Here is a 14,404-nt window from a genome sequence, read left to right on the forward strand (position 1 = left end):
ATTCCAACAGGCCCATACACTGCAGTGCGCTCAGCACTGCTTAAAGCAGAAGGGATTTAGCGCATCCAAACGCGCGAGCAGCCCCTCATCACGTGCAAATACATGTTGATGAGGCTATTAGTTATTCGCCCCAAATACAAAATACATAAACTGTGTGCCAGATCCACACATTTTTACACTCAAATTAACACCTGCCCTAGAGCCGGTGTTAATTTCTGAGCAGCCCAAAAAAGTGTACAGAAAAAAAAAAAAAAGCACAAAATACTGCTTTTCTAACTTAATATCGTGGTGATATTAAGTCAGAGGAACCAAAAGGTTAAAAGAAAAAATAAAAAGTGTTCCGCGGTCAGGTTAGGGCATGGGTTAGGAAAACGACGCTCGTAAAACTAAGCATCCATTTTCCTAATACGCCAACAGGCACCTCTCCTGGGCGTCTGCTGCCAAGGAGGCGCTAGGGGCGTGCAATTGTCCCTAGCACCTTTATTTTATTTATTTTAATATTTTTAGCATGGCCCCTCATTTAAATATTGTATCGCGCACCCAGGAGAGGCGGCTGTGCCGCATTAGGAAAGCGGGCACTCATCACTGAGCGTCCGTTTTCCCGCACATCTTTATTGTATCGGCTGCAAGTGAACCAATATTTTATACGAGCTGACAAAACCCAACAGAATGCCATTAGTGTGAACAGAAGCAACAGGAAAGTGCAAACAAAAAAGAAACTCGTTGGGACTTTTCTGCTTTAGGGGTGCAACCATTCTGAAGGCTCAGGCTTGGAGGGATTAGGAACCGGTTGGCTTTCTTTCAGACCGCCAGAACTGAGATCCGGTATATACACACAGAAAGCAGCAGTAAAAATACAAACAAGCAACTACACAGAGAAAAGAAACTCGCCAAATGCTGGGAATGGCAGAATCTGTCTATCAATCACACCGTCACGTTCAATGGCCACGAGCACCACTTCAGATTTGCTCAGATCAGGAAAATATCGGATTTAATATAGAAAAAAATTTTTTTTTTTTTTTTAAATCAGAAGGGCCACATACAACCTTTCAGATACAGAGTGAGGCAGATGAAAACTCTGGATGACTTAGTTTTGAAGTAACATAAGCACAGGCAAAAATACAAAAATCAAAGCTACAAGCCCACCTAAGTTGTGCCAACACACAAGAGTTGCACTTCAAGTACCAGAAAGAAAAAAACTCTCTCAAGATCAGTGCCAACAACAAACAACTCCCTACCACTGGTCAGACTAAAAACCTAGCCTAGCCTGCTAGTTTTCAGAAAACACTAAAACCTGGTTCTCTGATGCAGCCTACAGTCCAGAAATGTGAACAGAACCCGCCTATCAAGATACATGTGCTGGCCCTTAGAAGACTGGTTTTGCTGTGCAGAAACACTGCTCCTTGCCACTTTAAATACTAACCCTTGCATCCCTAATTTCACATATTCCACCTAGTCACTTTAAATACCAAATTCCTATGTGCTTTTTTTTTTTTTTTTAAACTCCTGCAATACCACCTATTGGGCCTTACTTCACAGATTGCCTTGACATGCGTTTTGACCTGCTTTCACCTATGTTAAACAAAAAACTAAATGAGTACATCCATAGTCTTACCATACCATTCAGCTTTTAATGGGAATGATGTGTCTGCTTGATGCTAGCTTCTATTATAAAAATATAATAATTTCAACTAAAAGCAAGTTTGCTTACCATAAACAGTGTTTTCTGTAGATAGCAGGCTGAATTAGCCATGCTGTCTGGGGGACTTCTTTCTTCTTCTGCCTTGGCCGTCCCAGACAGCATGGCTAATTCAGCCTGCTTATCTGCGGGAAAATTCAATTCTTACCCACCAAAGCAAATACAACATGCATAAAAAGTAGATCAGGTATTTGAACCTGAGGGTTCTGAATTTTCCCCCAATTCAATATGTCACTCCACATAAACAGTTTAGAAAATATCTACAATATCTAAAATAGAGCCGGAAGCTATTAATAAAAAAGCTTTTAATAAAGAAGACGAACCCCCATCTCGGGAACGCAACGGTGAAGCAGAACCTCAGCCACTGAACTTACCCGCTTTGCTGGAACAACCATCTGGAGATGAACAAGTAGTAAAACGTGGAACATTGCTTGTGAAGTTTATATTCCCCTCTGATAGAGATTTAGTTCTTAAATTGTTTCTGCGTATTAGGCAGGAGGTATATTACGGTCAAAAAAATATGGTTATTCCCAGATGTAGTTAAATGTACACAGCAGAAAAGGAAATAATTTCTAAGTCTTGTGCCACAAGCAAGACAAGTTAGTGCACAGATTACTGTAAGATATCCCTGTAAGTGCATTATGAAAGTGTATATATATATATACACATACATACATACTATGAACCTTCTGATCTTAAGTCTTTTCTAGATGCAAAAGCTTTAATAGAGACCACCACAAGCTAAGGGGTCATCGCAATAAATAAGTACGGGCTACCCTCCTTATTTCTTTATTATATGCCTCAGGAGAGCTCCTTTGAATTAGATTCCCCCCCATATTACATAGCAAAAAGGATATTAAGTATTGTATACTTCATGTTAATCTATGATCAGGGTACAGATATTTAATGTTATACTAGGACAAATTAACCAGAGAGTTTGGTTAGAATGTATATTTAATTTAAGATTCTCACTCTATTTTGTCTTTGTTTTTTGCTAATATCTTTTTCATTGACGTTTAATAGTCAAATATTGGAAAAACTAAAAGAATAAATTAAAAAAATAAATAAAAAGTAGAAAATTGCTCTGGCTTTCTCATATGCACACCTAGCCAAACATTCTCCTATAAATACACAGCAGCTCGCTCACGCACACTGCCGAAGTGTCACTTAAGCACCCAAAGCCTCATCCACCTTCCCTGCTATCCTTCAGCAATACGAACCAATCAGCACCAGCCCTGAAAACTGGCATGCACCCAGACCCTGTGGAGGTCCCTCTCCCTGGTACCACGGAAACCCTGAGCAGGACAGGGCTGCTGCTGAGCATGTGAACGGGCAGCAGCTTGCACGCCCCATGCCAATTTTCTCTTGAAGACTCCCACCAGTGGCCAAAGCTGGGATCAAGTGTCCAGAAGGAGCTATAAAAGGAGGGAGCAAAAGGAATAGGAGGGGTAGGAGAGAGGACCCAGGAAGGCCATGAAAAAGAAGGTAAGAGGGAGAACTTATTTCAATTTCAAAGTAGCAGAAAAAAAAATCAAAAGTGAAGCATGTAGTAGAGTCCTGGCCCCAAGAAGAAGAGTATGAGAAAGGCAGAATGTGCCAAGAAGGTTAATGAGTTCTCTGTAGGTGGAAACTTGTACTAGATCAACCTGACTTCCATTTAATTGTTCAAGCATCCATTCTGCCACTAAAACTATTGTGATACCTGGGTCCGTTCTACGCCATTGCAATGACTTCAGTACTCAGCTGCTCGATTAATATCTGGTAAAAGCCATAGAGAACATATTGCACCTGTGCTTACCATCCACTACTGAAGTCAATATAACCTCAGCATGATCTTCTGTAAACTGGTTAATGGTGTGGCATCTCCCTGCTCCAATGCTCTTTCCAACTCAGACTCTCAGGTCCTCAAAAAAAGAGGTTTACGTGGCATTGGGTCTGCAAAACAAGCTCATCTTACTGACACAAGAGACTGGGCCTTTTCAGTTGCAGCTCCCACATTATGGAACTCGCTTCCAGAAGTACTGCATCAATCGGACTCTGTGAAGACATTTAGGTCCATGCTCAAAGCCGCTTTTTTTCCAGGCTGGCTTACTTCTGAAGTTATCTGAACAATTAGCCTCTTTTTCTACCCTCTGATAATGCCAACAAAATTATTTCTTTAGTAGACATATTTATGTGCGAGCTCTTATGTTTGTTTGTAATCGTGTGTAGTGTTATTTGTACATTGCACAGAGCTACAACATTAGTAATTAATTTTAATAAAGATACACTTGATTTTGGTAATGATGTACTTTTAATGAATCTGGCCACAAGTTTGTTATTTTGATTACTACAGAAAAACCTATAGAAGCATTTTACACACAAAAGGTACTGGAAACTGCAGAGGTTATGCTAAAATGAGTTTTGCATCTTGGATGGTTGTGCTTATGCCCCAGAGTCTGCTTAACTAAAATAGTATGTACTTTGCTGTTTCTGTATAATTTGCCAGCTCAGAAACTACCATTCAAACCACAACTACCTCAGTTAATGATGCTAAACTAGTCCTATTAAGAACATAAACAGGAAGCTTTCTTAGCTCTCTCCAGCAAAAACAATATTCAGTCTTGTGTCGGCACGCAGCACAAAATGGGAAATTCTACTGTAAACTGCAGGCTATAAAAATGGGATTTGGAAATTGAGTGCCTGATGGCTGATCTTAAATCAGATGAAAACAGACCAGACACACAAAAGGTTAACAAGCTTTATTAATCCCTCTGACATTTCAGTTGTTGGAAACTGTATGAGTGCCTGGTCCTGGTCTGATTTTCATTTGATCTGCGAATGCCATATATTTTCTTGTTCTTAACTGTGCGTGATACATGCAACCCCCCACCTTGCCATCCATGATCCCTGCATTCTGGATGCTGGGTACTCTCAGCTATGTCACTACAGACTGCAATTACGCAGATAGGGGATGACAGATATCACCCTTAGGGGTAGATTTTATAAATCTACGCGCGCGCAAACAAAAGTACGCCGGATTTCAATAGATACGCGCGTAGCCGTGCGTATCTTTTGGAATCCGGGGTTGGCACGGGCAAGGGGGTGCACATTTGTGCACCTTTCACGCGCCAAGCCCTGTGCGCGCTGCCTGTTCCCTCTGCCTCCCCCTATCTAACCCACCCCCCAGCCCTACCTAAATCCCCCTACTAACCTTTATCCGGGAAGATACGCCTGCCTCCGGGCAGTCGTAACTTACGCGCGCCAGGCCCCGACACAGGCCGCTGTGTGGGGACACTGCCACACCCCCAAGTAGACACCATGCCCCCTGGCCACGCCCCCGACACCCCTTTTTGCAAGCCCCGGGACTTATGCATGCCACCGAGCCTATGCAAAATAGGCTCGGCGCACACAGGGGTTTTTGGTTTTTGTTGTTTTGTTTTTTGTTTTTTTTTTAAGGGTTACGCGCATAACCCTTTTAAAATCCGGCCCTTACTGTCCAAGTTAGCAACAGACTTGGTCTTCAGCTCTATTCTTTCCCCTTATATCTATTCTCTCATCTACCACACTATACTTTATTTCTTGTATTTTATTTTAACTTATTTTTTGATAACAAAGTCTTTTTTTTTTTTTAACAAATTAAGAACTTTTGCTATATTTAAAGTCTGAATACAGCACAGACAGAGTAATGCCAACCCTGGGGTTCTGATGAGAATTTACAGCTATTTCCCGATTCACTGAGCGTCACAGTGGTAGGAGCAACTTTCAAAAACTGAACTCCAACATCTTCGTAGAAAAGAATAAAAATTAGTACAAAGAGGGATTGTGTTTATTCTAACTGCCAAGTGAATTCTCTCTGCAGTTTGCTAATAGTTATCCCATCACAAGCAGACTTTACAAACCTGCCAGAAAGCAGAAATGGAATTTGCTGACAAAGTCCTCTCAGCCTCTGAAGAGAGGCAACACAAAACCCGAAGGCAACAGAGTGGCGACCTGATCAGATGCAAGGGAAGAAAAGAAAAACAGCATTTCTATGCCACAGTTACACTTGCAAATGCATCTCCTTCGGGGAAGTAAAAGCTGGGCAATATTATTTCAAGGTTAGTTGTAGAAAAAAAAAAAAAGAACATACAAAGCAAAAATCTTAATCAATGGAGCTAACCCCATAAAACCACAAACCAGAGAATATTTAAGTTTGTCTAAATCTCATAATATAATTTGATTTATATTCTGCTTTTCAGGCCCATCAACAAAGCAGATTACATGCAAGTACTGTAGGTATTTCCCTGTCCCCAGAAGGCTCACAATTTGAATTTGCACCTCAAGCAATAGAGCGTGAAATGACTTGCCAAGGTCACCAGTAGCAGCAGCAGGATTTGAACCCTGATTCAAAGCCCACTGGTTTAATATATTATTCAAAACTAATTCAGGCTGCTCCTAATGAGTCTAAGGAACTTTTTTTTTTGTCCATTCTTTGACATCTCATTTAAATCTGAATATGCAAAGATTACCTTTAAGTCCAAATACTATTGGTCAATTTTTTATTGATAAAATTCAGACTGTTGTCTCTCAGTTACCAGAATCAGTGGGACCACTGTTTGGTGCTGTGGTTCTTTAAAAATGGCACAGGCCATCCAGTTTTCCTACCATGTGACAGGGGCCGGCCAATGGCACAGATACCCTGTCACATGGTAAGGGCAAAGGGACATCTGCGCCATTTTTATTAGTGGCAGCCGACGGCCCGAGAGTGGGCCGTCGTGGTTTTATCGGCTCGGGCGCAGCCGATAAACAAAACCACGATCGGGCCGCACGAAAAAAAAATTAACGATGTGAATCGCATCTCTACTACTTATTATGTTTCCCATTAGGTACCGTTCCTTTTCTCTTCCTGTTTTTCCCTCTCTTCTCTTGTCCCTTCTCTCTTCCTATGTGCTCCCTCTCCTCCCACCCTGGTTTTTTGTAATTTCCTCCTTCAGTTATATTGTAAACTGGTATGATGTACCCACGAATGTAGATATATAAAAGCTAATACATAAAAATAAAATAATCTCCCTTTTCTTGCTAAAATTCTAGAAAAAAAAAAAAAAAAAAGACTGTTCTTATAAAGCTGTCTCATTATTTGGCTGATAATTCTCTCCTTGATGAATATCAATTCAGTTTTGGGTCAAATCACAAGGATAAAAGTTTCAGTGTTAACTGATCAAGTTCAGAAGGAATTTGATATAAGAACTGGTTCCTTTTTCATTCTGATTGACTTGGCTCTGCATTTGATATGGTTGACCATGTCTTATCGGTGCGGCACTTGAAGCAGTTTGGGATCTCGGCTGTTATTCTGCAGTGATTTGAATCCTTCCTATCTGGGTCAGATGCAAAAAAAAATATAGTTTTATATTCTCAGAGGTCAACAAATTTCAGCAGTACACGCATATCTAACAGATTGACAGCCGGCGCGTACGTCTACAGCTGCCTACATATGCACATGTCATCCATTTGGGAAGCGTGTGTACCGCCAAAATGAATGGAACGATCGAACACACGCACATGGCTAATGATCTCCAATTTTTGGTGCCAGTTTCTTCCTCGATTGACGAGTCACTGTGGAAGGTGGTTTCGTGTTTTCAGTCTGTTAAAACATGGTTATGTGAGAATCGCTTCATATTAAAAAGTACATAAAACTGAGGTCCTTTATTTTGCTATACCTTCCCCCTCGCACAAGCTCCAGGAACTTTCCTTTTTGAAGGGACTCCAATGCACGTTGTAAATCAGACACAATGTGGGAATAATCCAGGATGCATCTTTTGTCTTTTATCCCACAAATCAGCAATGTAGAAAAGAGATCATGCTCTAAGTTAAAAATGCTTCGAGCAGATAAAGCCTGTTTTGTCCAAATCAAATTTTAGAACCATAATTCATGCATTAGTCATTTCTACAACAGACTACTGCAGTGGTTTACATACAGGATTGTCACAATCAAGCAAGTAGGCATTATAGACAGTGCACAGAAGTCACAGCTCCCCTGGTTACAGGTATAAACTTTGTGGTTGCACATTACACCTGCACTGACTTTCAATTAAATACAGGAATATGTTCAAAGGTAGTTAAAGCTCTGCATGGTTTAGCACTAAAATGTATTTCATCTGTTTTGAATTTCTATCATCAGAGACATTCTTTGAGATCTGAATCCCACATTTTACTTGATATCCCTTCACTTAGGGTCCTGGGTCCAGTTTCTTTTGTATTATGGGCCCTGGATGGTGGAATGCCCTTCCTTTTGAGTTACGGGCTGAAACCACATTGAGATTCTGGAAATTGAAAGCTCATTTATTCTTGCTTGCATATGAGTGTGTTCTTGAGTCTATGCATCCAGGTGTTATTCTGTTAGATAAAGTATTTACATTTTTAATTGTTTATTGATTTTGTTTTAATGTGAAATGTTTACATACATAAGCATATCCATATACAATAATTCATTTTATTGAGTGTTTTGTTGTTCACCGCTTAGAAGTAGATATAGCGGTTTTATAAATCACCACTAGACTACTCCTCCACTCCAAAATTGTAATTAAGTCCCAGGTCAGGAAAAAATATAAAAGGCCCTCCTACAAGCTCTATGAGCTTCACTTTACTCCTGATACACAAACACTCCTGATTATAAGTCTCTGCTCCATTAGTCCCCGGCTGTGCAACATTTTGCTAAATTAGGCAATCTGAGATCATAGTTGCAGGAACCAGGACATGTTTTTGACAGCTGCAGTAAAAATATCCGTTCACACAGTATTCAAATGCATTTGACTGGATCATTAGAACAGCGACCAGAGGCGATGTGCCATTGTGATCTCAGAGGCCCATGCAAGAAAAAAAGATGTCCCCCCCTTTTTTTATTCTTTTGGCATAGTTTCTCTGCGTGTGTAAGGATTTAGCATAGAAATCCCTAAACTGATACCATATATAGCACCATGAGTGGTCTTGGGTTAGCCATAAAACAGATTCAGGCTGGCAGAAATCTTGCATAGACTTCTTTGTTAGTGACAAGAAAACAAACAAACAAAAGCAGCTCTGCTACTCTTTGCAATTCAACACCACAAAGGTAGTAGTACAACTTACAATTCAGTAGTGTTTTCTCTCAAGGCTTCCTTCTCTCGGCTGGGTCTCCTATTCCCTCCTGGGGCTGGCTAGTTATACACCTTCAGGGAGCTCTGCCTAGACCAGGATTGCTTGCTGTCTTAAGCTTAAGGAGGACTAGGCCAGTTCTCTGAATCCAGTCCTTTTTGAGGGGGTTTCTCCTGTATACTCTTCCACAAGTTCATTAGTTTTTGAGAATATTTGGACACTTCCACTTTTGATAAGTAGGGCATGGGCCACAGTGCCTGTCTTGGAAAGTCATAAATGTTCTCCTTCACAGATACCCCCCCCCCAATTACCAATGTATCCTGCAACAATTTTTCAGCCATGAATTAAAGTTCTTTGGGAGGACAATTCCTTCTACTCCTCTGTTTTACACAGATAATCCATGACCTTCTCAGAAGTTCTAAGTGGTCTCGCCTCTTCAATCCTTAAACTGTATTTGCATTTTTACCAACTTATCAGTTTCTAGTTGATTTATACAATTTATCTATCATGGCACAGTCATCCAGCCAAGCAATAGCCTGATTAGTGGCTCAGTGAAGCTTCTGAAGCCTTCTTCAATATGGATCATAGTTTCAAATGAATTGGAGCTGGAACCTGGGGATCCACAAGACCCCCCACAGATGTTGAAATGCCAGACCAGAAACAATTCATAAGAACCCAAAGTTTCTATGGAAGATCAAAATCAGGTAGGCAATACAGTAGGGTCTGAGACTAGGAGTAGCGTCTAAAGTGATGATTTTGCTGCCACAGCTTCTCCGCTTTTACTTAACACAGTGGACATAATCATATAGGATGGTATGAAGAAATAGTGTAGCGCTAGAAAGTTAAGGAATCTGTTAATAAGAGCAGCTCTGAATGAGAGTGTAGCCAAACAAGGGGAAGAAACAAAATTATCAAGATCAATTCTCACTCTACACTATAATATTACTGGGGCTTCAGGTAATCACCGTGTCGCAAATCTGCATGGGCAACATCATGACATCACCCAGAGCAGGAGGGAGGAGCACCAACATCCGAATCACGGGGCTAGTGAGAACAGCAGCAGATGTGGAGGTAACAGCTGCTGGGGATTCCCAGGCCCTGCCAGCAGTAAAAGCAAAAATAAAACGAGGCACCAGCAGCACAAGAGAAAGGAGTGGAGCAGAAAGGCTGCTGGGAGATGACCTCTGAGCCAGTGGTGGGAGGGGACAAGGTGGTGGAGTGAAAAGGCAGGAGGGCCAGAGTAGACGTGGGAGAAAAAGGGGGGCTGGGAGGAGGATTGTAGTTGGTGGTGGGGGAGAAATGGGAGAGTAAAGGGGGGGGAGAACGGGAGAGTGAAAGGAGCGGGAGGAGGTGCTGAGGAGAACATGCAAAGATTTCTCCCAACATCCATATCCCTCTCCCCCATGCACATAATGAAACACACAAACATACCCTCACCCCACTTAGCCTCCATCTCTATACACACCTATATACAAGAGTGAAGGGGGTTGGGCAGGAAGGGAGTGCTCTTCCCCTGAGATCTGGCCCAGTCCACCTTAAGACAGCAGGGAACCCTTGTTCAGACAGAGCTCCCTGAAAGTGTATAAGTAGCCAGCCCCAGGAGGCTTAGGGGAGAGCAGGAAGCCTAGAGAGAAAACACTGCTGAACTGTAAGCTGGACTACTAACTTTGTGTTGCTGAACTGCAAAGATTAGTAGTGCTGCTTTTGTTTTCCTGTCACTAATAAAAGTTTATGCAAACTTTCTGCCAAAGTCCAGCCTGAATCTGTTCTCTAGCTACCCCAAGACCACTTCCAGTACCACATATAGAATCAGTTCGGGGATTTCTATGCTAAAGCCTTGCACACACAGAGCAACCACGCCTAAAGAAAAAAAAAGTGAATTTTTATTTTTTCTTAGTGCACAGACCTCAGAGATCACAATGTCACATCGCCTCTGGCTGCTGTTCTAAGTCTCCAATTTTATGCTTTCATTGTAAACTGCACCGAATCTGAATCATGAAAAGAAGTGGTATATAAGATTTTTAAATACACAGCTTACCCACTTCCTAACATACAGCACCCACCTAAACCCCCTGTCTTCACACCCATACACAGGAGGTGAAAGAACATGGGAGAAAGTGGATAGCACAAGGGAGAAGTGCACAACACAACCTCTGTCCCCACGCACGTCACACCCTGACACTGCTCTACCCCCAGTTATTCCCCAATGACCCCCCACCAGCACCCCCCAGTCATACTTTGATACACCTCACCCCCAGTCACTCTCCTTCGATCTCCCACTCGCAAATCCAGCTCACATCACTTCCTGATGCATCCCCGTCCCTCCCTGCTCCACACCATCTGCAGCCCCCAAGCATTCCCTGTAGCACCCTCATTCCCAGTCACTCCCCAAAAACCCCACACCCCCTGTCACTTTGGTACCTCCATACACCATACCCTCAGCCACTCCCCAACGTCTCCCACATGCACACATCTCTAGTCACTCCCCTACACACACAGTACACCCCCAACCACACTTCAATGCTCTCCACTCCCAGCACTCCTCCTATACAAACCCCCAACCCCTCCACACACAGTCATTCCCCATACACACACCCTCCACCCCCAGACACTCACCAAATGTCCACACACCAAAGCCCCAGCCACCCCACCCTGACAGTATCTCCCATGTACACAAACCCCCACCTCTGGTCACTTACCAATAACGAACACATACCCCTAATCCCAGTCTGACACCACCTACAAACATACCCCAGTCACTCCCAGAGAGCTCCACACAATACCCTCAGTCACTCCCTGATACACACACACCAATCCCATAATGCATACACAGAACTCTTCCCCTGCCATGTCATCCCACACATACACATGCATAAGGGAAGAGATGCGTGGAGGGAGAGTAGAGAGAAAGCAAAGTGAAGAATGTGAAGGGGAGCGTGAACATTTGCATACCCCCACCCAGCTCACTCACCCTTGATATGTACACCAGCCCATAACACACATCCTCCCTTCCCCACACACACAGTGAAGGGGAATCTATGGAGACTTCAAGGGAGTAAGAGTGCTTCTTCCAAACATACCCTCATTCTCACAACACAAAAATGCACCCCTATCGCACACAAGTACATGGGAGAAGAAGGGGAAAATAGCAAGGGGGGGAAGGGGAGCAGGAGAAAGAGTATACACTTCCATCCCCACACTTGTACAGAGGAGAAGAGCGAGGGTTGGTGGGCAAAAAATGGGATTAGGTTCTACCCTTCCCTCACATACACACCTCCCAATACCACTCACATCCACTCCATTCCAACAATACATACACCATCCCTCTCAGGTGGGGAGGAACGGAGTATGCAAGGAGAACAAAAAGTGCACATGCTCCCCCACACACATACACCCCACTCTCTTCTCCCACTTTCACACACACACAGACACCTAGCTCCCCTTTCCTCCACCCCCAACAGAGCAAGTACAAAACACCGATAATGTACACATCTAAGTCATGGAGTCATAAAAAACACACTATTTGATGTAGTTAACACTTTTTCTTCTTTTGGGAGGTTCCCTTACCGGTCAAGAGGGAAAAAAAGGAGGGGCTAAATTGAGAAATCTCTAGCTCTTGCCCCACCCATCCTTTCATTAAAGTCACTTTCCGCACCCAGCCAATCCTTGCATTTTCCACTTAAGATACAGACAAGAGACCTAGAGTGGAAAGTCCATTGGCTAGGTTGGCAAGCAAACAGGGGCACAACCCCTAGTAACATCATATAAAAACAAAGTTTTCACAGCACAGTAACCAGTTTATCTACATTAAATGAACAGACGTGTCACCCCCCCCCCCCCCAAGAATGGTCTTTCAGAAAAAAAAGAAGTCCTCCTAGCCTTTTATTATTTATTAGAAAGGTATCAGACATTTTTCTGCAGCAGAGAATTTTGTTTGAATCATCAGTCTGGATCAATTGGTTAAATGTGAAGATTGTTATAAGATATGAAATGAAGCAATCTTAATCGTTTGTTTCCTCCTTGTCGGGCCAATACAGGACAGTGTGCTCCGCTGGAGTTACATCTTCTTCCCCTCTGAATCACCGCACAAGAGAGTGGCCTGTGCATTCACCCACAACTTTTACTGAATCGGCTTGTTTGGCTACTGGGTATTTTTGAATAGGGAATGGCCCTTTCTTGCTTCTCTCTTGAATTCTTTTTGTAGCATGAGAGTAAACCTACTCCAGGAGCTTTCCTGTTACAATCACCTTCTTAATGAACAGGCTGGGGGCAATATTACTAGTAAAGAAGGGATAATTACAGGCACTTTCCAATCGATAATGTGGAGTTACATCTTCCTTTTCACATTTTTTTAGTTAGCATCTGGACTTTTCTTCCCATTCTTACAGGATGAGACCCTTGGAAGGCTATTTCCCAATTTTATACCCCTTTCTGTAAAATCCCCTATTAGAATTTGTTTTCTTGTGGTTATCCTATCTGCTCCAAAGTCTTTACTACAGCAAACTCCATCAAGGCCTGGTCATCCCAAAATTAGTACCCATATCTTTTGTGTTCGTCACAAAAAAGATGGATTGTGTTTACTTCTGTACAGCTATCACAGTGATGTTCTTAACAGCAAAAAAGAACAATAAACACTCTCCAATGATATTTAAGAACCGTATTTTAGTTTCCATTATTTTTCAGTCCTCGAAGTAACACTGTTGGCATTTTTACATAGTTTTGTATAACTATTTTTTAGTGATACAACAAAACAAACAAAAAAAAAAAAGTTACTTCCAACAACAAATTAAAACTATTAAGCTCCAACATATTATGAATGGACAAAAAGTATTTTAAAGTTCACTAACTCACTCAATTTTTATATCGCTCAATGAAAGAGCAGCAGACATCAGCTAAATAAAATATGGAGTATTTTTTAAAATGTCAGAAAAAAGTCAAGCATTACCTACCATGCAATGGAAATGACACTCAACTGTTCGTTTTAAAACACTAGAGTTACAATTTGGTCTTCCAAAACAATAAACCTTTTTTCCCCCACACACAGTGCAAAACATTTGCTACCCTCTCCCACCCGCCGCAGCCAAAACAATGCAGAGATTTTGAAAAGTTGTAAGTCAGACCAAACTTTTCATCAAGAATAAGATTCGCTACATAGTAGCACAGAACTCAACATCATTAGCACGCAGCAACTTCTAACCAAGAGTGAGCAGCGAAAATCCACCTTCCTGTTTTTGCAGTGGCTTTCTCGCTACACGTATATTACTTTCACCCAGTCACCTTCCGATTGGCTACAGCTCGTGTCTTCCCCTTTGTCACTGGCTGATCTTCACTTCGTCAACCACTAGCCCCACCCCTGCACGGCGGTCCGCACCATAAAAAAAATCCTTCACCCCTGCCTAGCAACAAGAGCCACGAATAGGCCAAGAAAAAAAGTAAGAAAGATGCTGTTTATTAGGTTTCTGGTGTCTATCCTCCCACACTTACCGTGTAATAAGAAAGCAAGCCGGCATTGTAATCCAGGACAAACCAGCGGTACTGCCATCCCTTCATAACATTCGTCCATTTACTCAGCGGACCTTCCATGATTGACGCCATATTGGGAGCGGGATTAACAAC

The 14,404-nt window shown here is 42.3% G+C and overlaps 1 protein-coding gene across 2 annotated transcripts in view; it reads right to left on the reverse strand.

Moving 5' to 3' along the window:
- OSBPL9 (oxysterol binding protein like 9) overlaps positions 1-14,400 on the reverse strand; it is a 197,765-nt gene extending 183,365 nt beyond the window's left edge. For both annotated transcript variants that reach the window (XM_029618434.1, XM_029618433.1), the window contains exon 1: positions 14,273-14,400. In XM_029618434.1, coding sequence (XP_029474294.1) covers positions 14,273-14,383 — 111 coding nt within the window. In that variant the 5' untranslated portion in view covers positions 14,384-14,400. The remainder of the gene's footprint in view (positions 1-14,272) is intronic.
- Between the last annotated feature and the right edge of the window lie 4 nt (positions 14,401-14,404).

This window comes from Rhinatrema bivittatum, chromosome 10 (assembly GCF_901001135.1).
Source record: "Rhinatrema bivittatum chromosome 10, aRhiBiv1.1, whole genome shotgun sequence".
In the NCBI taxonomy this organism is placed as follows: Eukaryota; Metazoa; Chordata; class Amphibia; order Gymnophiona; family Rhinatrematidae; genus Rhinatrema; species Rhinatrema bivittatum.